The sequence below is a fragment of the Populus alba genome, chromosome 10, assembly GCF_005239225.2.
Source record: "Populus alba chromosome 10, ASM523922v2, whole genome shotgun sequence".
In the NCBI taxonomy this organism is placed as follows: domain Eukaryota; kingdom Viridiplantae; phylum Streptophyta; class Magnoliopsida; order Malpighiales; family Salicaceae; genus Populus; species Populus alba.
The window spans coordinates 19,936,353-19,964,127 of NC_133293.1; the positions used below are offsets into that span (position 1 = coordinate 19,936,353).

Below are 27,775 nucleotides of genomic sequence, written 5' to 3' on the forward strand. Positions count from 1 at the left end.
GGACACGGGCTGTATTTCATGTTTAATTTTCTTTTCAAGGATGTCACATTAATTAGCAAATTTCTAAAATGAGCAACGAGTTGTTTGCAATGCATGAATCCGCATAGAATTGCTAATGAGACATTAGTCAAAGATAAAAGGGGAAAAAAGGGCTGAGGCCTTGAAAGAATTGGAATGTTCAGGTGGGAATTCCTCCTTTCTCGAACCTCTGGCTTATAATTTCTTTCATGGAGGAATATGATGGCTCAACAAATCCCATATGCATAACCAAAATTGATGAAATCATGAAGCGTAGTGGAAGCAGTATCAATCTCAAGTTTGTTCCCAAAATCTTCCAGCTTGTCTGGTACCATTTGCTGCCAAAAAGGGCAAGAAACGGGTGGACTCTACCAAAAAGCTCTTCAATGGGAGCCTCCCAACAACATTGGCTTCTATTGCTTTTCCTTTTTTTGCCTAGTTGATTAATAATCAGAGTTAACTGCATATTATGCTCACAAACATTAGCATTTCGATGAGTTGGTGCACGTCGGAACTTGGAGGAGCAGGTTTTCCGGTGAGAAACCGATCCACGTTGGGATCAACATTAGGGGTAGCCAAAGGAAAGGGCCTTTTGAGATGGAGAGAAATTAACTATCATTGTGGGTATTTTTAGACGATTTTTCTTCAATCTTGATTTTATCAAAATTAAACCCAACTTTTTATTTCAACTAAAATATGCCATCCACTTCATAACGAGGATTTTACTTCAAAGAAAGGAAAAAAAAATCTCTTAAGACAATTAGCATTTATCAATATTAATCGACGACGCACGTGGTTGAGGTGGGCCTGGCCACGGTCCATTCGAAAATGAGAGCAGGCTTGTTTGCTGAAAGAAAACTAATGGGCAAATGGATCACGGATCCAGTCTAAGCGAGTCGGCCTCTGTTCGTGTAGCTTTCAGCCGAGTGATGCTTTGCTTGTTCTTGCTCGTGCTTTAAAGATGGGACTGTTCGAGTTTCTAGAGTTCTCTTCGGTGCATAGCGGTGGAGACACTGAAGTTGAAATATTATTTATGTATCTTATATAATAATAATAATAATAGATAATAAAAAATAGTTCAAACCATTAAGAAATTGGTCTTTAATTTATATTTTTGTTTAATTTATATGAATTTTTAATTGAAGTTTATTAATTAGATTTTATTTGTTGTGTTTGATTTAATTATTGTTGGGTATTTTATTTAGTTACCCATAAGCTCAATTGCTTGTATTAGTTAGAGTTTTAGTATTTATATTTTATTTTTCTAAATGTTATGGAGTTTTGATGATTAATTAAAGATATTATATAGTTGTGTATTTTTCAATCCTCATTCTTTTTTTTCTTTGCTTTTAATTCTTAGTTTTTTTCTCTAAAAATTTATTTTCTTCCTACTTTAATTATGTTGTTCATTGTTTTGCATCACTATAGTCGCTTGGTTGCTTTGTTTGTATAAAGATGGAATAACATCTTATTTTCTCCATTATATTATGAGTCCAGCCAGCTTTACTGCTCCCTTGGCACCAGTGGAGTGTTGCAACCCATGAAATAAAATAAAAATAAAAATATATGACAGAATCGCCAGTGAGACACTCACTCAAATTTTAATCGGAAGAGCAACCACCAATTTAGGTGGTGGCGGGTTGGCATCTGCTTTGACGTAATTATATACGAAGAGGTTCTTATCATTAACCCATGTTGTGCAATGACTTTTATAAACTAGTTGTATTTATATAGATTAAATTGTATTTTATAAATTAATAACTTTCCTATTCTTGATGTAATCTGTTTCCTTGGGCTTCTTAATTTGCTGGGCACAAAAAGAAATCCAACAAGCAGTGAGATGACCAGTCGTTGTCGCTTTGAATAATCGCAATTCAAATGGCCATTAATAAAATAAATAAATCGTTTCATTTCTTTTTTAAAATAAAAAATAAACACTCTCTCTCTCTCACACACGCGCACATATTCGATCGGAATAATTTGTAGGTGATATGTCTTACGTGGAAGCAGACTTGGTCAGCGTTATCAGCCCTGGGCACTAGGCAGGCACGGAGATGTTACAGATTTTTAGGTCATATCATATGATAAGAACATGTTATTTTAGTATATAATAATAAAATGATGGCAAGTATTACCCTTCTTTTGGCTATTTCCTTGGAGCCCCGCAATTTCTTCCTTGACATCATGCAATCATCTACTTGTTTATAGTTAAAGTTTATTTAGAATAAACAAATCAAGAACAAAACATAGATAAAATGCCAAGAGCCATATTATTCAACCAAGTTTATAGGAAAATCAGTGATTTGATGCGTCTTTTATAGTCGGATTTCTTGTAAATTTGTTATCAAAACAATCTACTCCTGTTACTGCTTTGCTTGTCCACCCTGTCCTGCATCATATTGTAACGTAGCCAGCAGATTGTTAACGGGTGTTTGTTTTTATTTTTATATATGCCATGATGTAGTAGTTGTTGTTTTTAATTTAAAAATATATTGAAATAGATATGATAAAATCCGGGAATTAGCGACAACATAAGAATTTTTTTAATTAAAATATTAAGTTAGTAATCATGGATGAATCATGTACATTAAGGAAACGTTTGTTTCTAATAAATTTTAAACCGATTGTACTTTTTGGATCGTTTTGATGTGCTGATGTCAAAAATGATGAAAAAAACAAATTTGCATGTATTTCGATATTTGAAAAACAACGCTATACAAAACATCTCTAGGATTGTGAGCTGGAAAGCATTCGATTAATTTGTGCATGCCTCAAGAAAGAACCAGCCTTTAAAGATTTGGTTTGAAATCAAGATGACAAGAAGTTTTGTTTTTTACATTATCATTTTGAATTTAAATTAAAAAAAATGCAAGGATAATTATTTTTATATAAATACATCAATTTGAATGTAAATAACTTGAATTGTTGGGGAGGAAATGCCCAGAAATATCTAAATTCATGTAATTTACTTTGAAAAGGGGGTCGATTAACATGTAAATGCATAGACCGGGGTGTCACTCCCTTGATGACGTGAGCACTGAATTCAACGCCGCAGATCTTGATCTTGATCTTGATTGATCGCAGTAAAGTCACACTTGGCTGCTTAAAATTTACATCTCTGTTTATTCGCCAGTAAAGTCACCCTTGCTTTAATCACCATGGTAATTAATTCCTTTGAATTGTATGTGGGCAAAGCTAGTAGCGGTTGCCCTGTTAAAATGCTCAACGTGTTTGATTTCTGATTTGGTGTCGAAGAGAGGAAAACGTGAAAATAAAGAACACAGTTCTGATTTTTTATTACTTTTCAAAAAATATATCTGACGTAAGAAAAACATAGGGCTGATGGTTTTATTAGTATATTTTCATGATTTTAATATCCTGGTGTTGAAAATAAAGAAATTTAAAGAATTTATTTTAGCATGTTTTTAAAAGAAAACACTGTATAGTATAATACTAAACACGCAAAAAAATAAAATGTTTTCATGTGTTTTCTATTTTAAAAATACATTAATTTATTTAAAAATTATTCTATAAATATATTTAATTTATATCCATTTCTTTTCGACCAACATATTTATCTTTGTATTAACACTACCTTGATTATTCTTTGTCGTAGAAATCAGGACAGCTTTTTTTTACCATTATTTGTCTATGTCGGGTCAAGATTGTAATCAAACACTGCCTTAATTATCCTCTGTTAAAGGAATCAGGACAAAGAGTATATTAATCATCGATCATTAGTCATTAATCAGGATAAAATGCTACTTAACAAGTGCTCCTGCTAGCAAAACTCATTGTATATTAAGATTTATTTATTTATTTGACTAAGTTAAGAGATGTATCCCAGCAGAAGAGAATCCATTGAACCTAGCCGGCAACCATTGAGCTAGTCCATAGTGGCACGGTCCCTGAACGAATAAACACGATAGACTCTCCTACCAAGACCAGCACCCCTTTTCCAGGGGCACCCGAAGCATCCACGTTCCCGGGGTTTCAAGGGCAGTCAAGGTCCATCATAGTCCCTAAAGTGGGCGGGCCCCCCATAACAAGGGCAGTCAAGGCCCCCCCCCCCCACCCACCAAAAAAAAAAACCTAGCCAGCCTAAGCTAGCTTTGAATTCTAGGACCACGGGAGAACGTGTGGGTGGGATCGGGGATGTCCTACAGAAACCAAGTTACATTTTTTTTTAAATTAAAATATACGTTGGTCAGTTTATATATATTTTAATTAATTTTATAAATTTTAAAATTAATAATTATATAAATATTTAATGAGTATAAAACTTGAATTGATAATTATTAAAAATAAAATTAAGTAAAATTAAAACATTGTCAGTTAAACCACACCTTTATAATTAAAAGTACAAGCTATTTTTTTTGATAACGTGGGTGTCCGGGCCAGCTTACCCGCACCACGACTAATCCCACGGTCCACTGAACATCCTGCAAGCCCTAGTGAGCAGTTAAGGCACCGTGGAGATGACAAGGATATCGCACAGGGAGGACCCAAGAGAAATAAAAATGGAACAAACTCTCCAACCCCACTTTATTGAAACTCGAACCGGAGTTTGAAGAAAGGAGAGCTGTCCCTTCACCACTTGAGCCACACATCTGTTGGTAAAGTATAAGTTACTTGATATTATGAGTTGAAGTCAACCCGCGAGTTCTTGGGTTCACTTGCCACAGCTTGAAAAGAGTTCTGCCGTCCAATTCTGCCCTAATAACTATTGTTTCCCTTGCACGCAATTGGACACAGCGCTTGGAGCTATATTCAATTATTCAACAATGTCGGTAACCATTTATAGACATTACATGAGCGAAATAAACATTTATCTCAATTTAGTTAAATGATAGGATTGTGTTTGTTTTTGAGATAGTTTTTATGATTGTGATTAAAAAAAGATAAATTTAAAAAAAGTATGGTTAGGTGTGGTTAGGTGTGGTTTGTTGAATTTAAATACATGTTTGGTAAAAATTATGGTTGGAGTTTATGTATAGCAAAAAACATGTATAAAATGTTTGGTTGTGATTGTTTTTAAAAAATATTTTTTACTTAGAAATATATCAGTTAAAAAGACATGTAAAAACCGTTTCACAAAAAAATATGGTTCAAACTTAATTTTTTAATAGGTCCATAATATAAAGCACAATTTGTTATTTGTTGTATTACTAAACACTTAACTGTGCTCTTTACACCACAATCACAGAAACTAAACCTAAACAAACAGACAAACAAGCTAACTCAATCTCCTGCCTTTTCTTTCCTTTTCTTTTGCCTAGAAAATCTATTTAATTTTATATATATTAAAAAATAATATAAATTATATATTAAATTTTATCTAATAATTTAAAATTTTAAGTGATACTGATTTTTCTTTTTTGTTTTGCACAATAAAATATCAGCACATGTAAATTTCATTCTAAAAAAAACTTTCATACATTGAGTTTTCACCTGCTATAATTGTTACTTTGACAATAAAACTGCTTGCCGAAGAGATGACAAACGTGTACACTGTACACTACTAATTTTGGCGACGGGTAATCACCTCAATGATTAATCTGACGTTAGTTTGTGAAATGACTAAATTGAGGAGGATTATGATAGAATGTGGGCCCAGTTAAAATGAAAGAAAGAAAGTTCTCTTTTAGGCATCTAACCACATGTCTTTTGGCTTTTATATTGTTTTTTTTTTTTTAATTATCATGGTAATTGAAATTTTTTATTTAAAAAAATATTAGTGAAATAATATATTTTCACCTTGCCATTCTTGAAAATTACAACCTTTACTGGATATTAATATTTCTAAACACAATAAAATAGATATTATGTTTTTTAAAAAATAATAATTAGTAAATTTCTCGCTTCTAGACTCAACACCTTCCGTGTACTTCTATCGCACTTTCCTCCGCCGGGGCACCCATCCGATTGCTACCCATCTAACGCGCATAAAAGAATAGGGTCCAATCCTCTTTCCCTTGACCTCATCCCTCGAGGTACGTGATTGTGTCCAAGAACTCTTCCAAAAATCCTAAAGTGTGAGCAGTTTAGGCATGCCCTCCCCCTTCACTTCTCCCTTGTAGACTTTTATTTTGAGACAAAATATATGCTCCGGAGAGTATCGCCGACCATTAAGAGATCGTTTGACAGTGAGTTTGAACCTATATTTGCTGAAATTTTGAATTTGTTTTTGTTAAAATTAAGTTCGGTTTGTATTTTTTGGATCGTTTTGATGTGCTGATGTTAAAAATGATTTTTTAAAAATAAAAAAATATCATTGGCATGTATTTCGACATGAAAAATTATTTGAAAAGCAACTGCTACCACACTGCTAAACACACTCTAAATCTAGGCGGAGATTTACATGAAGTGACATGGAAGGCAAATTTCCAAGGACAACAATTCCAATTTAATTGATGTCGTGCAATATTAATTAAAATTTTATCATGTTTTTTAACTACAACACCAATTAATTATTACATTTTAGAAATATAATATTTAATAAATATAACGATTTTTAACTGTGATGAGTTAAAAAATATTATTTCATTATATATATATCTTTTCAAAGTTATGTCAAGGCGTTTATTTTTTAAAAATTTTATGATAATTGCCTAAGCACCTTCTAAACGATCTCTTCAGTTCAGGAAGCATTGAAAATTCTAAATTCTAACCACAAAAGGCAGCCCTGGAGACAAAAGGGAGAGACTCGATCACCAGAACAAGTCTGCTTGTAAATTTCCACTGCAATATCAGCCAGACTTACTGGACCTTTCTCGATTCCTTGCAGTCAAATTGGGAAGCCAATTGGTCCTCGAAAACATTTTAAATTCAATGGGAGGACTTGCTAGGGAATTCGGACAAGCTTGTCTGAATTTTATATCTAGAAGTGGTAGAGCCCCCCCCCCCCCCCCCCCCCAATTGGTTCCTAGCTAACGGCAAAAGTAGACAATATTCATAAATTTTGGATCAGAACAGTGGACTTTTTTCAGTTTGCTAGCTGTGTCTTGGCTTTTTAAATTAAGCTGATGACAGGTTAGAACAGGGACAGGTATCGATCGGTTGCTTATGACTTTGTCAGCTGTTAGATACAATCTTATTATAACAATAGTACAATACAAACGATATTATATATACTATTTAGAAATATAGATGTGATTGTTTTTCAAAGTGTATTTTACTTGTAAATATATTAAAATATTTTAAAAAATTATTTTTCATATCAATACATAAAATAATATAAAAATATCAAAAAATACTGATTTGAAGTAAAGAAAAAAGATTTTAAATTTTTTTAAAAACAATTTTTAAATGTAAAAACAAACAAGCTAAACTAGAGTTTGAGCTAGGAAATATTATTAAAGATTCATTTTTTGAAGAAATTCTTATATAAAATACCTAAAGATTAATATATTGTGGATTATTATATTGTTTTTCTACATGATTTTAAATTCAATGGGAGGACAATACTATAATACATATGATATTATATATATTATTTGAAAGTATGGTTGTGATTGTTTTTCAAAGTGTTTTTTATTTATAAATATATTAAAATATATTATTATTATTTTTAACATCAATACATGAAATGATATAAAAATACAAAAAAAATATTAATTTGAAGTAAAAAAAAAATTAAATTATTTTAAAAACAATTTTTAAATGTAAAAACAAATAGGTTAACATGGAGTTTGAGCTAGGAAATATTATTAAAGATTCATTCCTTTAAGAAATTTTTATATAAAATCCTGAAAGATTAATATATTGTGGATTATTATAGTGTTTTTCTATATGATTTTTTTTCTAAAATTATCTTTGTCGATTTTATTTTTCTTATATTGAGCTATTTGAGAATTTAGTTTCGTATTTTTTTATTTAAAACACTGTGAATTGCTACAATATTTCACCACGTGATTTTTTTTTTATTATGATTTTTTTCAAAATTATTTTCATCGATTTTATTATTTTTAATATTGAGCTGCTTGAGAATTACAACTTTAGAATTCCTTATGAAACACTATAGATTGCTATAGCGTTTCCCTACTTGGTTTTTTTTTATTTTTTAAAAATTATCCTTATCGATTTTATTTTTTAAATATGGAGTTGGTTGAGAACTTTGTAATTTTTTATTTAAAAATATTGTGGATTGTAACAATTTTTTTTAATATAATATTTTTATTTTTATTTTTTTTTACAAAACCACAAGCCCGTAGTATCACGCGGGCATGACATCTAGTTAGCTAGCTAGAACATGGAGTTTGAGCTGGGGAATATGATTAAAGATTCATTCCTTGAAGAAATTCTTGTCTAAAATCTCCAAAGATTAAGAAATATTATAGTAATGTTAATCCTACGAGCTCAATATAGTCACGCTGCAGACGCAAACTGGCTAGATATGCCTTCACGCGATAGAGTTTTATGACTATGTAGTATTATGGTCAAATTTCTATTATCAAGCAAAGACAGTTGAATTTTTTGTTTGCCAGTTTCTTAAAATAAAATAAAAATATATATAAAAGAGGTAAAAACATGTCTATTAGAAAAGATAAAAAATAAAATAAATTTATCTGAATAACAAATCTGGAATGAATTTCATATTTTCAAAACTAGTATACGTACACATGTCCTTTCTATTCTCCTCATCGTCCCCAGCACTCTTATACCATTATAGTAATAAATACTAAATGATTTATGAACATTTTTTTTCATTTTTTACAAGGACAGTTTCCCCTCCATTCCAAAAGGGCCATGCTAAATTTGTAAAATAAACTCATGAACATTAACTAGTGCGTGTTGGAGAGGTGCTAGTCAAATTCTCACCGTAAATGAAGACACGCACACCATATTTAAATTATATTTGGAAATGCGGTGAAATTATATTTTATTAAAAAAAAAATTTAAATTTTTTTATATGTTTTGAATGGTTTTGATACACCAATTTTAAAAATAATTTTTTAAAAATATAAAAAATTTTATTTTAATACATTTAATATAAAAAATATTTTAAAAAATAAAGCAACTACTTTCCTAAACAGAATTTACAATCCATCTATTGAAGTCAACAGAGCTTGATGCAGTCAATTTTATTTTAGTTATTTACGTAAGTTTCGCTGGCTGACCTGTTCCAGCGAGGGTTTGAAATGGTCCCTGAAGTTTAATAATTATTTTTATATAATACCCTTTCTAAATAAATAAGAGAAGTTATATTCTAGCCCGCAGTCTATAATTCTCGTGGACATTTTTTGTGTTTAATAATTATTTTATATAAATCTTAACTTGACTCTTTTTAAATAAAAAGTTATATTTCAATCCATAGTCTATATATTTTTTTTCATATTTTTTTGTGTGTTGATGATTTCTGCACAGTGACATGTTCTTCAACTTTAAATTCCTACCGCCAGCCCTCCTCTCTGTGCATTATATAATAGACTGTTCTTCTTCTTTGAAGGTAAAATGATGGGTTACATCTCTGTCTGCCGCATATCCATAGTAAATTTTTAATCTATGCAGCATTTTCTCCAAAAAGATCATAATATCTTTCAAAATAGTATCAACAGCAGCAACTAAAGAAGTAATGGTGGTCAATTACCGCCTGTTTATTTTTGTATTTTTTAAAAAATTTTATTTTTATTTTTTTAGCTTCAAATTAATATTTTTCTAGTGTTTTTAGATCATTTTGATACACTGTTATCAAAATAATTTTTTAAAAATAAAAAAATATTATTTTAATATATTTCTAAACGAAAAACACTTTAAAAAACAACCGCAATCAAACTCCCAAATAGACACAGAAAAAATTGATACTTGCATAGAAATCACTAGTAAGGTCAATTTATTTTTTTTATTAAACTCTGTTTTTATTTATTTACAATCATCTTGCTTTACGACATGATTATTACACTTGATTTAGGGTCAATATGATATAAAACTTGGATCATGGGTTGGATGGTTTAATACAAGTTAATTCAGTTTTTTTTTTTTAAGTTAATAAGCGTTAACCATGTCGTGGATTAACCTTGGTTTTTTAATAGGGTCATATCGAGTCAATTCTCTTATATTTTTTTGTGAAACATAGCCCAAAAAAATCTTGAGTCGATCTACTAAGCCGAACCAAATTTTATAACATTGCTCTATTTATTTGCTTTTGCTTTTTAAAAGTGTTTTTGAAAAAAAATATTATTTTTTATTATTTACTTCAAATTAATATTTTTTGATGTTTTTAAATCATTTTGATGTGCTGATGTCAAAAATATTATTTTCATATATTTTAAATTAAAAAAATATTTAAAAAATAATTGTTATTACACTTTCAAACACTACATAAAGTTAAAGGGAATGTTTATTTATTTACCATAATCAATATTAAAATCTCAAATAAACCTTAGCAAAATGAAATTAAACTCCTTCAAAATAAATAGAACACATGTAGATTTTTATGTTGTGTTTGGAATTATATCGAATAATGTTTTTCTCTCAAAATTACATTAAAAATAATTTTTTAGATTTTTTTTTTAACACTAGCGTATTAAATAATAATAAAATATTTAAAAAGTATTAATTTAATTTTTTTCCAAACAAATATGCTGGTCTGAAACAAGAATTCAATGGGCGGCGGCAGTTATGACTGGTAGCCAAGTCAATCACCAGTGCTACGGTAACTGAGCCTGCAAATTAGGATTCATTCTCATTTTATTTTATCACAGGAGAAATTTCCTCATCGACTTGTTTATTTATTTTGTTTCGCTTTTATTTCCTGTGCTGCGCGTCCTTTTGTCTGCATTGTTTTGTACTTTCTCGGTCAAATATTTTAATCTCTTAGGAATAGTCAAAGTTTTGGGTCTTGGCTCTTGATGAACGTATCTGCATATGTCATTTATGCCCCTGCAAGACTTATAAAACAAGAAGCCAACTATTTCTTTCTCTAAATACAAAAGAAGAAAAGAAATTAAGTGCTGAATTTGCTAATTAAGCCTTGCAGCATCAATCTCTGGCCACTCTTCTCATTTCTGTTTCTTGTTTTTGAAAATTCTTGGTGAATCTTCGAAGGGAGGGTTCTGTTGTTTTAACCAGTAGAAGCTACTACTATACACCAGGATGGCTTCAGAAACCAAAGCACAGTCTCTTGAGCAGACACCTACATGGGCTGTTGCTGTGGTCTGCTTCGTGTTGGTTGCCATTTCAATCGTCATCGAGCATCTAATTCATGTTCTAGAAAAGGTATTTTCTTGCCTTTATTAAATGGTTTAGCTAGGTAGATGACTTGCACCATGTTAGGCAATTTAAAACTTGATTAGTCTTGAAAGCAGGCAAGCATGTTTCGAAGGTTTTTTATTTTTTTTTTTTGAGTTTATTTTCATGAAGAATAAGTGATAGCAGTTCTGACAATCGAACTAAACTCCTGCCAGCCCTCAAAATTGAAAGAGTTGAATATTTGAATGGCCGCGTATGTTGATTAGACCTGACGTTTTTTTTTGCACTTCTTCACAGTGGTTGAAGAAAAAACACAAGCCAGCTTTAGTTGAAGCACTTGAAAAAGTTAAAGCAGGTAACCCGTTTTTTAGTTTGATAAGTTCTTGCCAGTTTTGAAGTGAATTACGTATTTTGATCAGAAACCAAGTTAACTAATCCCTTTCTGTTCTTAACTTTTTTAAATAAAAAATAAAAAAAATTGCAGAGCTCATGCTTATGGGATTCATATCCTTGCTCCTAACAATATTACAAGGACCAATCTCTGATATTTGCATTCCGGAGAATATAGCAGCCACCTGGCATCCTTGCAGTAAGAGCCAGGAGAAAAAAAAGGTGTCAGAGTCCGATGATTCTGATAACTCTCGTCGAAGGCTCCTTCAGTTCTTGGGCTCCGGTGAAAGTCATAGACGTGTTTTAGCATCAAAATATGACAAATGTGCTGACAAGGTAAGAATAAGATCAGTATAATCTCTGAATACCAATTTCAACTTAGGAAAAATGTGCTAGGATTGGTAAAAGTACGTAGGTCCATAACATGTTCTGCAGAACTCGATGTTTTTGAGCAGCCGATTTTTAGCATTGATCTTTGCATATGTTTCAGGGAAAAGTTGCCCTTGTATCATCATATGGTATCCACCAACTCCATATTTTCATCTTCGTACTAGCAGTTGTTCACGTGCTCTATTGCATAATTACCTATTTCCTAGGCAGAACCAAGGTACTGCAATACTACCATTTGTGTACTTTTTTTCTTTCTCAAATGCTTGTTTGTTTCCCCTTTTCTGATGGATCGATCTCTTCAATACTCCTTGAAATGCAGATGAGAAAGTGGAAGGCATGGGAGGATGAAACAAAAACCCTTGAGTACCAATACAATAATGGTAAGTGTTTAGTCCAAAGCTTAGCCTAATGATCAATTATACTTTCATAATTTGTTGCCTAAAATTTCACCAAAGATGCAAAATTACACTTACAAGGATGGAAGTGACTTTCAGTAAACTAGTCAGTGGCAACCATTTCTATTTTAGTCATCTTATACTAAGTATTACTTAAATGTCTTCATGGCTTGCAGATCCAGAGAGGTTTAGGTTTGCAAGAGAGACATCATTTGGAAGGAGGCATCTGCAACTGTGGAGCAAGTCATCGATTCTCCTTTGGATTGTAAGTACTGAATGCGGTTTTTTCTAGAGGAATTTGCCATTATGAAATGGCAATACGGGCTATGAAGATAAAATCACTGAAACATTCTGCAAAATCTGTATTGAACTTAAGATACGGTATTCATGGTTTCGCTATAGAAATGATGTAATTAGCATGCCAATTCATTGCAACCTCATATTTTCAGGACTTGGAGTTTATTTTTGATATGAAACTCATTGTTCTTTTTTTTGTTGCTCCAATATCAGGTGTGTTTCTTCAGACAGTTTCTTGGATCAGTTACCAAGGTTGATTATATGACATTGAGACATGGATTTATCATGGTGCGTTGAGAATATACACTTATACTCGAATCCTTTCACCCTGACGAGGAATTCTCGTAATTCGAGTTACAATGTTCTGTTATTTTCTACAGGCACATTTGGCCCCTGGAAGTGAAACAAGATTTAACTTCCAAAAGTACATCAGCAGATCACTTGATGAGGATTTTAAAGTTGTGGTGGGGATCAGGTGTGTTCTCGCAATCATTTGAGCCCTAAATTACCCGCATTGATTGTTTATTTCAGAATAATAACCTTACTTTGTGTATGCAGTCCGATAATATGGTTCACTGCAGTGTTGTTCCTGTTGACTAATACACATCGTAAGCATAATATTGTGATATGATTCCCAGAAAATACAAGATACTAAAAGTTATATGGTTGAAGGGCTAAAAATCGTTTCCTTATTCGTGACAGGATGGAACTCTCATTTTTGGCTACCGTTTATCCCTTTAATTGTGAGTACAAATGTCTTACAAAACCCTTGGTTTTGCCTTCTAAATTGATTAATAAATTTCCTACTCTTGTGAGTTCTGTGAGCATGAGGAAGTCATCATAACATTTAATTGGGAATTTTGCAGATAATTTTACTGATAGGAGCAAAGCTACAAGTGATCATAACTCAAATGGGGCTAGGGATTCAAGAGAAAGGAGATGTGGTTAAGGGTGCTCTCGTGGTTATACCAGGCGATGACCTTTTCTGGTTTGGACGCCCACGATTCCTTCTCTTTCTCATTCACTTAGTTCTCTTTCAGGTAACATCCATATACCTTCACTTTTATCTGAACATTTTAATACTATACCCGCCCATGCTTACTTGTTGTCTTTGTAACCTTCTTCATTGCAGAACGCATTTCAGATTGCTTTCTTCATATGGAGTGTGGTAAGCAATTCTACCGTGTTCTTTTTAACATGAATCAGGATTTTTTTCTCACTTCCAAAGTATTATCTTATACCCTTTTCCCTTGAAGAAGAAGACTAGGCCCTAACTAAGTTTCCCTAATCTTTCAGTATGAATTCACAATAAACTCCTGCTACCATGCTCACACTGAGGCTATTGTCATCAGGATCACATTGGGGTGAGTTTCATTAGCATATTGAAAAACATGAAAATATTAACCTAGTTAAAGACTTCTGTATAATTAGGATTTTCTGACAAAATGCACATTGGAACTTTTCAGGGTCGTCATACAGATAGTATGCAGTTATGTGACTCTGCCTCTTTATGCCTTAGTGACACAGGTTAGTATTGAGATTCAAATGCCTTGAAAGTTTCCATAGCAGCAAGACATTTTGTTATCTTGTGAATGACATTGTTTCCTGTGATCTCACAGATGGGTTCTAGCATGAGACCAACCGTGTTTAACGACCGAGTGGCAGCAGCACTCAAAAACTGGCACCATACAGCCAAAAAGCAAAGTAAACATGGCAAGAACTCGGAGTCTCACACACCAATGTCAAGCAGACCACAAACTCCCGCTTATGGCATGTCGCCTGTTCATCTCTTGCACAACTTCCGCGGCAGCACTGCTCCTGATAGTTTCCAGAATTCTCCAAGGCATTCTTATTACGACAACAATGATCAATGGGATCCTGAAGCAAATTCTGTACACGATCATGAACTCAATGAGCCTGTACACCATGGAAGTCCTGATGTCAGGGACCAAGTCCAGGTCATAGAAACTCAAGATCCAAACCCGGTCCAATTGCCTCCAGGGCCAGGCCCCATCCATCCTCAGCAGCATGAAATTAACGTTGGCAGTGCTCGTGATTTCACATTTAGTAAGTGATAGCAGATGCATACAGGATTTGTGCAGCAATTGTTGTTTACGTGTCATGTGTTCATTTCTTGTACATGAGAAAATAGAAACCTACTTGGGCCCGAAAGAAAAGGAGTATAGGAACCTGAAAGCAGCACAGGCAGGGATGGTTTAAGGCATTAGTTTTGCTTCTTCTTTTTTATGCAAAATTTGGAGGCCCAGTGACAAAGAAGCCCTAAAAGGCTAGGGCAGAGAGCACAAAACATTTGTTAGATAAATCCTCCCTCTTGTTATTATTGAAAGTTGATGATTCGCTTTCTTCGATCATAATGAAGCTTGATTCAAACTTTATTTGTGCATAAAATGTGTTTTTTTTCTCCTATTTTTATTGGAGATTCATTTTCAACGAAGAAAAGATTAAAAATTGCTTTGACTCTGCCCACTCACTTGTGGTTCTCCTCGAAGATTCCTTTATCCCTTTCATTTATCAGCAAAGGGAAGTTGCCACCTGGCTAAATCCATTACTTTAGTTGTGCTTGAGTTAGAAAAATGATTTTATTTGTGGACATCTTGCTGTACCTTTTCCTTTTCAACAGTGGAAAGAGAGACAAAAACCAAGGCCCAATGATGTTATTTTAATTAAAAAATTTACTATAACATTTGTAAAAAAGATTTAATTACAAAATAATGTTATTTCTTATATATAATAAAGTATAATTTAAATAAAAATATAGATGAAAAACCTTAAGATTATATAGAAGTCTTTGATTGAGAATTAATGATAAAATTAATTAAAAAAATTTAATTTGGATGCAAAGTTGAGACTTGGGCGATATTTTTTAAGGTTTGCTTAATAAAAAATTAACAGGAAAAAACATATAAACGCATTAAAGATCATAATTCGAATTTTTTTCAAGAATTTCAATGATTCAGCTAGATAGATATTTAGGATGGTTTAGAATTTGTTTTTTTTTTTTTTTTAACAGAGCATGTCGTGGCAGGCTGTGTGCTATATATACTCTCACTCTCATTTAAAAAAAAAACAATATTCGAGCACTTTCACCCCCACGACACAACTAATCCCCAACAACAATACTGAAAGAGAATCGAAAGCTAAAAACCAGAACTTGATTAATTTGTTGATTGCATATCAACCCTTGATTTTGATCATTGCAGGAATCCACTTGGGTGATTTTTCTTTTTATTGTAAGAATACATCATGGAGGTTAGGCCAAATGAGACGGTCGATAACTCGACGCAGTATCGGCGACATGTACCAGCAACTCCTTCGAAGCAACCTGTTGTTCCTCCTAACACAGTTGAGACCACCTCCGTTTCTCAGAGGTCTCGCTTTCTTGAGTTTTCTGTTTGCTTCCTGAGGAATCTTTGGGAAAAAAAAGAAAAGAAAAACCCGTTTGTTAATTTTGATTTTCTTCTTCTGGGTCTCTTTGAATTAAAAGAAAGATAGAAGCTTTGAACCTGTCAGTATCAGATATGTTGTTTATTGGGTTTTTGTTTTTTTAGGCAGTGAAATGATCTTAATGGGTTCTGTTTGATTATTGTTTTTTCAGGTTACAGAAGGAATTAATGTCTCTCATGGTATGTAAAAATCCTTTCTTTTCTATTTCTTGCCTGTAAAAAATCATCAACTTTTGATGTTTAATGTTCAATCTGGTCACCAGTCTTGATTTTATCCACTGAATTAGAACTGTTGCCCTTTACGGTGGACTGTTGCATTGTGTTTCTGGCAATGGCTATATTGGAAAGAAATCCCTTCGAGTGGGGTTAGAAGGGGTTTATGATACACACACAATTGCAGAAATTAAAATCGAGTTATGTTTTTTACCGTGTCAGTTTATTATACACACACATTGTTTCTGCAGATGATTGGAGGAGATCTTGGAGTGTCAGCTTTTCCTGAAGGCGAGAGCATCTTTGCATGGATTGGTACAATTGCGGGTGGAGAGGGAACTGCCTATGAGGGATTATCGTACAAGCTCTCTCTACGTTTTCCTCTAGATTACCCTTTCAAACCTCCCCAGATCAAATTTGAGACGATGTGCTTCCATCCAAATGTTGATCAATTTGGGAACATATGCCTTGATATTCTCCAGGTATCAATCATTGTGCTTGTAGAGTTAAAGGGATGCAGGAGATGGCAGATGTCAAAATGATATTGAGATTAGGTGAAACCAATTTATTTGAGGATGTTTGAACCTGCTGATAATGCCAGAGTCCAGTCCTTCCCGTCGAAGCGAGCTCTCCATATCCACACGACATTGAAATTAGTTGCCTTGTCATTATATGTTTCTCTCATTTGACTAATGAGGTCCTCTCTGTTTTGTCTTCATAGGATAAGTGGTCTTCAGCTTATGATTGCAGAACCATTCTTTTATCCATTCAAAGTCTCCTGGGAGGTCTGCTCGGACTTGCGTGCGTGTTTAAACCTTGCCCTTATTCCTGTTTTTGCCTAACTATTTAGTTCGTTAACGCAGAGCCCAACCCGGATAGTCCCTTGAACAGCTATGCTGCCGAACTCTGGAGTAACAAGGAAGGTCAGATATCCCATCTTCATGTCTAAGAACTGCTATGAATATATGTTAAGCTCGAGCTTCTGTTTATATGTTGTTCTATATCAGCATGATGAACTGAAGAGCTCTGTATTGTCACAGATTACAGAAGGAAGGTCCACAAACAGTATTATGCTGGAGAAGCATTTGAGAGCTGAGCAGCGAGCTCCTAATGTCTTTGATGCCATCAGAAAATGTTACACTCCACGCCGCTGCTCTTTTGAAGGTTTAGGGGAAGGGTCTGGAGTCAGTTTGGATACTTTGAACGAATATTAAGGAACTTAAACCCGCATCATCTGTCAGGATAGTTCTGTCCGTTGCCTTTCCTGATTAAACGAGTGATATCTCTTCATGTAACTATTATAAAAATAAAGTCTACAAGGTTGTATGGAAAGTTTTCCCAAGTCAATGAAAAGCTATATTGGTTCTATATATAAGCAGATAAATTGTTTCTAGTTGTGATTCTATGCTTGGCTTGGCATTTTATCGTTCTTGACTAGGATCAAACAATCACGGATGAGCTTAAATTAAATTTTTATAAATGGTCATCAAATCCCATAACCAAATTATTATATACAAGATTAAGTGAACAAGATCAAATAGGAAGTAAAAGCAAATCATTCCTTGTTCGAACCATCAGCAACAGCAGGTGCTTTGCAGATGGGGCACATATTCTTCATTGACAACCACTTCTTGATGCAGTCGACGTGATAAACATGTCCACAGTTCCTTATGATTCCAACTTTATCCATGCTCTTGTACTCTTCCTGTCAATTGCAATTGCCATCAAGGTGCATAAATGTTAAGCAGCGGAAACAAATTAGTTCACACGGGCGGCATCCTGCCCTTTATTCTGATTTATACTTCCAGAGGAGTACATTTACACTATTCAAGATCATGAATCGTGATACTGTTCTTGTCAGACTTAATCTTAACGATACCTTTACCTGTATTTAAGGGTTTACTCAGATGCAAATTAATCACCATTTATGCAACTATTACTTACAAGGCAGATAGCACAGGATGTTTCTTCCTGGGCTTTGTCTGAAGAATGGCATCTTGTCTCCACCAAGCACTTTGAAAACACATCTTCAGGCAATCCTGTGTTGACATTCCCTATCCTTTCTCCTAGGGCAAGTAGTTCCTGTCCAGGCGACATAGCAGATAGTTTTAATTCAGGAGAAACAAGAAAACTGCCAGTCAAAAAAGTCATTTCCTGAAACTACTAACCTCATAACTCATGCTGTCAACATCCAGTCTCATGTCCCTGTATTGATCTAATAAATTTCTGGAGCCATATAAATATGAGTGATCTAACATCATAAGAGCCTGCAAACGTAAAATAAATATGTGAGCAGGTGATGAACTGCATCAGAACCATCACATATAAACCCGAAAGGGAAACACTACTTGTTTTGAGGAGAAACATGCACATTGCATACAGGTGAAAGAAATATGATGTGCATGGCTAATTTAAAAAGCTCAGAAGCATCCTGCACCTTAAATATTTTTGCGTTGGCTACCTCTTATGAAACCCCACCCCCCCAACAAAACAAGCATGACATGTGCACGTGCACAACAAAAAAAAAAGGAAAGAAGAGTAAAGAAAACAGAATGAAATTCTAGCCCCAACCATAGCACAAGTCACAATTGATTACCACGCACCTCAGATCCCATTCTATCACGCACATCCACCACATTTGAAAGTGACTGGAATCTCTCAATTGATATCCTTGACCTTCCTTCTCTATGATTGCTGTGCCAACCTCCAGACAAAAGTGGTCTTGGATATCTGGAACTATGGGTTTCTGAAAGAAAATGCTGACCATTTTCAGCAGCAGCAGCTTCTTGTCTGAAATGAGAGGAGTTTATATCAGCCCGACGTGTAGGTATAGCTCTTCGAGAATAACTGTTCTGACCCTCCCTTGAAGCCTGGGCATGAAAACCATGAAGATGTCGTGGCGGTGCAATGGGATTTCTGCTTAAGATGGAATCATGGTTGTACCGACGAATATCAGTAGGGTTCCCTCCAGCATAATGCTGATTCATCTCATGGCTCAAGGAATTATTTTCTGCAATTGTAAATTATAAATTACAATTACCTAGGAATTTGGGAAAAACTAAGAGTAGATGTTAGAAAGCAATATATCTTAAACTGACCCGAAGTATGAAACCTCCCATGTGCAGGAGGTGGAACACCAATTTGGTTCTGCTCATAAGCAGTTCTGTCAGCATTTAAGTTAGCAACATCCACTGGCCCTGGATGGTTTCGGAGATGAGATGTTGAAGAAAAAGGATGGGACGTGTAACTTGATGAATGGGTTCTCCTTGGGTGGGGCTCCAAATCAAGTCTAGATCTGCTTCTCACATTCCTTGGAGGATCTTCACCCCCAATTGACAGGCTGCTACCCATATAGGGAGGTAAACCAGAGGATTCTGAAAAGTAATTTCTATAATCTGAAGTTGGTTTCTCATGGTGAAGTTCAAAAGAATTGGAGGAACTTCCTGCACTGTACATACTGCTGGTGCCACCTCTTTCCCACGAGGTAGGAACACCAGGGCTTTTTCTTTTGAATGGCCCTCTTCCAGCACTCATTGTATGATCAAGGAGACCACCCTCAACTTCATGGATACCATGCCTGTTGTGGTGATTAGAATGAACATGGGTAGCATCAAGCTCTGGAGGAGGGTAAAAACTTCCACCAGCTGGACAGTGTGGGAATACATCATGTCGGGGGGCAGAAAGGGGAGCGGGAACTTGCGGACCTTCTGACCTGAAATATGTAGAGGAATGCTCAAGAGCTCTGTTTTCCAGGTTCCGCGAGGCACAGCTGGGTCCATCTATTGAAGTAGGATTGATAGGATGAGAAAAGGAACCATTTTCTTGAGAAACAGCCCTTCCTGCAACAACGTAGTTCAGAACTTAAATAGCTTCCAAGGCAAGGCTAAGCCATGATGTAAGCAGTCGGCAGATAAAAGAGCAATAGCAGTTCCCTAAACACCTAAAAGGCATGCAGTAGGTTTGAACTCCCAGGTAAAACACAATGGACACACCAATATTCTTGATGGCAAAAAATAAGGAGTGTTGTTTCAATTGGGCCATGGGTTTTTTTTTAAGAAAACCCTATAATCTTCATACTGCACCTGGAAGTGTTGCATATCTTTAAATGCAGCTATTTTCCTAGTTAAAGATTACTAAAGTGATGAATTAATGAAAGTTTCCCCTTAGCAGAATCATTGATAGATTCAAACCCTTGATCTGCATCCCACTGGTGATCTAAACAAAAGTTGGACATCATTGGTGCAAGGTATTGAAGAAATACCAACAGACAAGAGGCATCTTTATTGAATAACATAAAAATAAAATACCCATATGAACATGGGACTGTCCAGCAGCTGGGTGGCCACGGCTCCAATCCTGCTCCATCTCGAAGAATTGAGAAGTGTTGAACATTTGTCTATGTCCCATGACCCCTTACAGCAGAAGATAATTTAAGTTTTGGATTCAGAATAGAGGAAGAACCAACCTGCATAAAAGTCATCTCCAATTATCAGAGCAATCCCGTATGTACAAGTATGTGTGCTGCAATTATACATCAGTTTCTACATGTCATCTAAGCAGGCATGATACTAAGCTTTGCCTCCAAAACTTGATTAACTAATGACGATCAAACTTAGATATATTATATACCTCCTATGCCAGAAAGCCCGAGCCCTTAAAACCAGAATGCTTGAAAATATGGTTGAGGAAATGACTAAATGACATTTATAGTATTCATTTGAATTTCTTCAGCAAAGTTGTTCATTACTAAGATGGATAAACAGAAGTCAAAATATAATCACAATCAATAGGATTTTAGCAATTTCTAAAAGTTTTATCCATTTGATCCAAGTACCAATTTCCTGCTAAATCAAGAAAAAGTTTGCTAATGAGTTCATCATGCCAAGTGATTAACTACAAAAACTAGATCCCCTCACAAAGGGAAGAAAGAAAAGAAAAGAAAAGAAAGAACCCTATCAATACATGCTTTCACTCAAGCAGCTCCTAAAATGAAGTGCAAAATAGGGTCAAATTACAATAATTAAGCTTTAGGAACCAAAAGAGACTACATTGAAATGACAAGAGACAGGCAAAACAGGCTGTCTCAAATTTGGGAAACATACTAAGAAAACAGATTTTCTAGTTTTTCAATTATAATAATAGGTTATGTTTCTATGATTTTTACCATCAGGAATTGAGTTCTGATAAAAATAAATGAATAAATAAATAAATAATAAAACACAACTTTTTCACAAAGCAAACACCCCATGAAAGTTCCAAAAAAATGCCATGCAATACTGAGAAACATAAGTATTGTTCTAATGGAAACATGCCAAGAGAGAAAAACAGAGTTGAGGAAGGTAATTTATGAAAATATAATCACATCTAGAACAAGAAAGGAAAAAAAATGAACTTCTAAGAAAAAAATGTGATGAACTAAAATCTAATGGTCTGAGAAAACAGAAATCATACAAACGAATTCAAGAGAAATGAACTTCTACTGATCTCCTACTGCCATAAAAAAAATAACAACAAAACTGGGAACAATAACTAGTTCATTCTGTCTTAATGCCTCTTAAATAAGCAGGCTTACAAAGTATACATTGTTCCTGGGACAAAAATCCTATGGAAAACACAGAAAATTCCAAGAAAAATATGACAGAACAATAATAATAGAAGAAGGGAAAATAAGGCCCTCATATCTTACATCATCAAGAAGGAATCGAAAATGTGTGAATAAAAAAATGGTTACATTCATCCAGATTCTGTCTTTATATGCTAACATAACTACTACTCAAAGTCCAATTGTGACTCTCTCTCTCTCTGTAGATAAGGGATTCTACAGGCAATGTACCACGTCTTCATCCCTAGTAGCAGATTAGCAAATTTGTTGAAGTTAAAAAACAGATACGTAAAACTTCGCCCTTCAAAAGAACAGCCTTTACTGCTCGCTAAAGAAATACTACTGAATTTCTTTGGATTGGAAAATTATGTGAAGGCTGCAACAACCTAGATGCCCCAAAGTAATATCTTGACAGCATATTGATATGGACAAATGGCATCACATCAGCCATATAAAGGAAGAGAACATCTAAAGGAGCACATGGAATAACAACATCCCCTCAGAAACGCAACGCGTCCCAAAATGCCGCCGCAATCAAAAAATGTTTCAGATAACTGAGACAATAATTTTTCCATACATCTATGAGGGACTCCGGCCACTCATTTCACATTTTTTCTCTCACTTTAGCATTTCAATGTAGATTTCTCAAATCCAGGAAACAACCATCATTCTCCCAATCCTGACAAGTTATATCTTCTGTACTACCATCAGAATTCCACTATGCAATGAAATACTCCTCTTCATCAAGCAAGTCTCCGCAACCATGCCGCCAGACACTTCTTCAAATACAAAACTATCACCATAAGGAACAAGAACTTGATGATCTCCTCTTTTTTTGGTAAGAGCCTCAAAAGGCGAGCCACTCTAAATACACATCACATTGTGAAAGATAGTCACCTCAGTGGTGTGAGATTACTATCACTCAAATGCACAAGAAAATCCCAAGAGCCCTCTCATTTTTCAATGCAGTGACCTAAAATGCTCACTTCATCCACACTAGTTGTATTTGGGACAGAAACTAATTCTAAGCTCACAACATCCTTCAGATGAAACTGCACTATACAAGATTAATTGGAGTATTGAAAAATCTTCAGGCCTTGAATCGTAAGGCAATTTTGTAGTTATCCCCAATGTGAAAGAGACTCTATAACCCTCAAATCAGAGTAATACATCTAAGAGGCCCCACAGTTCGATCTCCCAGGACAAGGATTCATTTCTAGCACATTATTGCAGCTGCATGTATTCATGAAATTTATGTGAAATACAGGAATTCAAAAATGAAAATCCCCTTCAAGTGATCAATGAGACCAAAAGTGCCTGCAAGGCAATACCACTTGCACTTTAGATCAATACTTATAACAATAAAAGATAAACTTCCTATATACCAAATTGCAGAAATCTTTTTGAATTTAGTTGGCTGTGACTAATGGTTTTAATTAAAGAACCCATAGAACTACATATAAGAAGAGCTGAGGCAAAGGGCTCCGGCTGTTTTCGAAGGCTCTACTTAGGAAACCTTAAACCTCATAGAAATTCTAAGAGATTTAGCGACTCTATAGACAAGGTGCATAAAGTTTATGCATGCTTCAAGACTGAAGATTGTTTGGCAAAACAGAAATGCTTTAAGGAATGTGGAGAGAGAGAGAGATCCTCTGGAGACCAGTTCCTTGCTCACCTGTACCTGATAATAAATCAAAAACAGATATATAAAGCATCAATTAACCTGCATTCGTTGGCCACCTATACCTATAGGAGGGTGGAGAAACCCAGAGCAGGGCAAAAACATTATTATTCTTTTGATGATTAAAAGTGGAGAAATGGGAAAAGCACCAAAGAGGTGCCGCCTACCCATAGGATGGTACAATTTTATTAGCTCCATTACATCTGCATTGAGCCCTTGGGATGGTAAAAGACAAATAAACTGAAAAAGTATCTGCAAGAAGCTTCAATTAGTTTATGAATATATAAAATTATGTATGAAACTAGATAACTCAGATGTAACAAAGCACTTTCATGCACCGGATCCTAAATCCAACAGCAAAAGACTTAACTAAAATATTTAAAACTTAGAACACCATCCTCTGCATGAAAACTTCCAAATAAGTTAATATACACGAATTCCTTTGAGAAGAGGAACCATTGCAGAGCTCATGTCCTCATTCATCACTTAAGCCTTCCTCTCACTAAAGCAAATGATTACAGCAATATCAAACACTAAGGGAATAAAAGGAACAGGATTGATTGAAAAGAAGAAAGAGATGACTTCACTTAGTTAAGCATTAGGAAAAATAGCTTCTCCAACAGACGCAGGCAAAAAATATTTCCTCCAAAGCCTCTTCGGAAAAACCTCTAGTACCTGCTCCCTAGGATGCCTTGATATTTTTATTTGATAAGACTGCTGAATGCAGAGAATATTTTGTTCCCATCCTCCAGATGAAAAAAAAAAAAAAAAACATCTAGGATAAAGTTCAATTCAGAGCAACAAAGCTGAGAAAAGCAGAACCCAATTGATAACATGATTGGTAAATATTTTTATAAATTTTCTTCTTGTAAATTAATACATAGGTAAACAGAGTGGCAACAAGGTCCGAAAATCCTGTTAAAATCTTCTCCATCACATTCGATGGTATAGTATGTGACAATTATAATTCTAATGTTTACTCCGATCATATGATTAGCAAATTTACCTGTGATGAAACTTCAAGATTTTAAATACAAAACAAATTTTCCTGATCTGGGAGGAGCTTGATGCCTTCTCATTTCATAACATGTCCAAGAATTTCTTCCAATTTATATAGAATTTTTAGTTTTTCTTTCCTTCTCTTCCGAAACTGTAGTTCTTCTACATCCATTTGATTTTGTCAATGGGTGAGCTTTAAGACCACTTCAACATTTAAATTTATGATATTAAAATTTGTACTTCATGCTTATTGATTTTCCATCTTTGTCAATACAATTATGGTGGTAAATCATCATTCTGGTTTTAGATGATTTCACTTACACTAAAAAAGGACACCATTCTCTAGGGAATAATGAATTTAATAGAAAAAAAGCTAGAGGCGCAAAAAATGAGAAGGAAATGGCTCTGGAAGGGAGTTACAACTACAACAGAAAAATAGGGGCAAAAAGATTCATACAGAGCCACAGTTTCGCATGATGCAAGCATAGTCTTTATGGAGTAATATTCCAGAGATGTAGACCCTCCCATAGAGATAAACAAATTTATCTTAGTATGGTGAACAGCAATCGTGAAATACAACTAATAAGAGTGGAAAACTTGCCAAACTTCTGATCTTTCAATTTTAGTTTTGATAGGTGGAATTATCTCCAAAGATCTTAGGCCGACCTAGTGATGACAACCTGCATGTTATCAAGCATCTAACCTCACCTCTCTAAAAAATGTTAGTAAATCCATCTTTGAAGTCACCAGAACCTGCAGATCTAAGCAAGAAAAGAAATGAAATTTGCTGCATTTGTCAGCTCAAGCCACTAGTTCCAAAAAAACCCAATTAGCAACAAAGCACTGATGAACAAGGAAAATAATTGAGAAACAATTAGCAAGTCATCAAAATCATAGCCAAAGGCATGATCAAACACCATTCATATCTTACCTGCAATGTATCTTCACAATCTTTCAAGAAAACAATACTGCTGCCATCCTGAGAATATTCAACTATATGATCTTATTAATTTAATTTTGGCTAATTCAGGACCCCACTAGCTCCAACTCTACTCTGTAATTCTATTATAATATCCTTAGATCCACAGCTAATGAAACCAAAACAAGCACTCCTGGTACAGTTGCTAACACTAAACCAGGTGATTATTGTTGCATTGTTAGATAAATGAACAAAAAAACAGAATGAGATCATAGTCACATTGTAACACACCAAATCCTTTATAATCAAATAAGAGACACAAAACTTTCTATTTTAAAAAATCATATGCGAGGATAAGAGACAAATGACAAGAAATGCAGTAATGGGCATTGACTAATGTTCCATCCAATGCCATTACATCATATGAAAATGGAGAAAGAATAATAGTTTCCTACTGCCTAGGCATAGCAGCAACCACCACTGCCTTCTGGAAATAATTATAAGTGATCTTTCTCTTTCAAATAATACTAATACAAGTACATTCGATGATGCTTATTCTCACATAGAAATAGCACATGCTGCCATGCAAGCAACAAATTATTATCCATCAGTAAATTCAAAATTAGATTGCAACATCGATGCGCAAAAACCTACCAAGTTAATGTCTGATGCAAATCATTGGCATGAAATAAATAGCTTTCCAACTAAACCAACAAACATACATACTAACAAGCGTAAAGCAAGTCCAGAAGGTGCCATACCCTTTTATATTTTCACAAGCTAAGAGGTCTTGGAGCTTCAAACTCGCAATTAAACCAACCAATTGTCAATGATAGAAACACCACAACTTTTAAACTCACGAACTGGGCTTGATTTACGAGGGTCGGACCCCGCACTAGTTTCAATACGATTTGGTTCCGTGCCTAATTTAAGCAATCATGACCCTAAGATTAGCTCTAAAATCTAAATTTCAAGGTTATTAAGTAAGAAAAACACATAATCTACCAACAAAGCATCTAATCAGCACAACAAACACTAAAAAATAATCAAATAAACGCACGCATGCACACAAATAGTTAACGATGATACCCTAATTTAAATTCCAAAAAGGCAGGAAAAAATACAATTCCGAGGCAAAAAGAAAGAGAGGAGCAAAACATCCAGAGAGCGAGAAAAAAAAACACGATCATTAAATAAAAATCTACTAAAAAAACCTAATCAACGCGATTATTTAAATTGGAAGAGGATCGTTTAATTTCAAAAGAAATAAAAAAAATCAGAGGAAATTGGAGGTTAATCAACGGAGACTGGTCAAGAAGAAAAGGGAAAACGGAGAGAATTGGCCGGAGAAAGTACCTGAGACGTTTGATTGTGAAGTTGGCTACGGGGATCAGACGGTGGAGAGAGAGAGAAGAGAATTACAGATGTCCTTTTGTAGAGATGATTGAAGCCTTGGTTTGGTAAAGGGCGCCAGGAGAGAGAAAAGAAGAAGAGAGAGAAATATAGGGTGAGAGACGAGAGAGTTGTATGTTAAATTGTAAGTTGGCGTGAACTATAGGAGGCGTATATATATAAATTATATTAGCATGTAATTTAGGTATGCTAATTATGAATTATTGACCGTCCTGGCAATAAACGTGGTTCTTTTGGGATTCCATTGGTCTCTTTTTTTCTTTTCATTTTTGTCCTTGTAGATTTATTAAATTCCAATTAGTACTTTGATAGTTCGTTCCCCTTTTTATTTTATTTTTCCAGTAGCTGTGATATTTATTTTTCATACCTAATTATAAGTACCGAGAAATTTATTGAATTTGATTATTTGAGGATTTTGTTTGAGAATTGAGGAGGAGGGTATTTGAGGAATTAGGGGAGAGCAATTGTAACTTACATGACCAGAAATCCAAGTAACCCTCATCTAGCTGAATTGAATATGCGGCAAGCAAGCAAGGGATATGAGTTTCAACATTGATGAGAGGAAAGAACACCCCTTGGATTATTTTTTTTTTTTAAAGTTAAGATCGGAAGAGTCCTCGCGGGGCAAGCCACAATCAACGTGGTATTGTCAAACGTGGAGGCTTTCGTTTTTCAAGGAGGTAAGATTAATTTAACTAAAAACATAAAAGCAGAAAGAAAGAGAAGAAAGCCTGAAGCAAAGGGGGTTACTGTACGCAAGGATTAAACTTAAAAACGACACGCTTCCTTTCTCTATCCACCAAT

General features: G+C 34.4%; 3 protein-coding genes across 9 annotated transcripts; 2 read left to right on the forward strand and 1 right to left on the reverse strand.

Moving 5' to 3' along the window:
* The first annotated feature begins 10,935 nt into the window (after positions 1-10,935).
* Positions 10,936-15,089, forward strand: LOC118059960 (MLO-like protein 6). Its single transcript, XM_035073017.2, has 15 exons — positions 10,936-11,235; positions 11,506-11,563; positions 11,693-11,934; positions 12,089-12,205; positions 12,308-12,368; positions 12,560-12,648; positions 12,894-12,968; positions 13,061-13,155; positions 13,239-13,288; positions 13,383-13,423; positions 13,547-13,720; positions 13,813-13,848; positions 13,977-14,044; positions 14,147-14,207; positions 14,300-15,089. The coding sequence occupies exons 1-15, from the start codon at positions 11,113-11,115 to the stop codon at positions 14,753-14,755; spliced, it is 1,746 nt and encodes a 581-aa protein (XP_034928908.1). The 5' UTR covers positions 10,936-11,112; the 3' UTR covers positions 14,756-15,089.
* A 660-nt stretch (positions 15,090-15,749) lies between these two features.
* On the forward strand, positions 15,750-17,732 carry LOC118059962 (uncharacterized). The gene is made up of 6 exons (XM_035073026.2): positions 15,750-16,069; positions 16,297-16,324; positions 16,609-16,839; positions 17,079-17,142; positions 17,221-17,280; positions 17,398-17,732. The coding sequence occupies exons 1-6, from the start codon at positions 15,945-15,947 to the stop codon at positions 17,451-17,453; spliced, it is 564 nt and encodes a 187-aa protein (XP_034928917.1). The 5' UTR covers positions 15,750-15,944; the 3' UTR covers positions 17,454-17,732.
* An 80-nt stretch (positions 17,733-17,812) lies between these two features.
* Positions 17,813-27,109, reverse strand: LOC118059961 (uncharacterized). Of its 7 annotated transcripts, XM_073411809.1 has the most exons (10): positions 26,915-27,109; positions 26,320-26,481; positions 23,808-25,618; positions 22,044-23,640; positions 20,665-20,822; positions 19,456-20,196; positions 18,961-19,367; positions 18,526-18,624; positions 18,302-18,439; positions 17,813-18,062 (listed from the first exon to the last, which is right to left on the reverse strand). In XM_073411809.1, exons 5-10 carry the CDS (start codon positions 20,762-20,764, stop codon positions 17,913-17,915), a joined length of 1,635 nt encoding a protein of 544 aa, XP_073267910.1. In that variant the 5' UTR covers positions 20,765-20,822; positions 22,044-23,640; positions 23,808-25,618; positions 26,320-26,481; positions 26,915-27,109; the 3' UTR covers positions 17,813-17,912. The 7 variants fall into 7 exon arrangements, with proteins under 7 accessions (XP_073267910.1, XP_073267912.1, XP_073267909.1 ...); XM_073411811.1 differs by lacking the exon at positions 26,320-26,481 and having other exon boundaries at positions 23,808-23,892; XM_073411808.1 differs by having other exon boundaries at positions 22,044-25,618.
* Between the last annotated feature and the right edge of the window lie 666 nt (positions 27,110-27,775).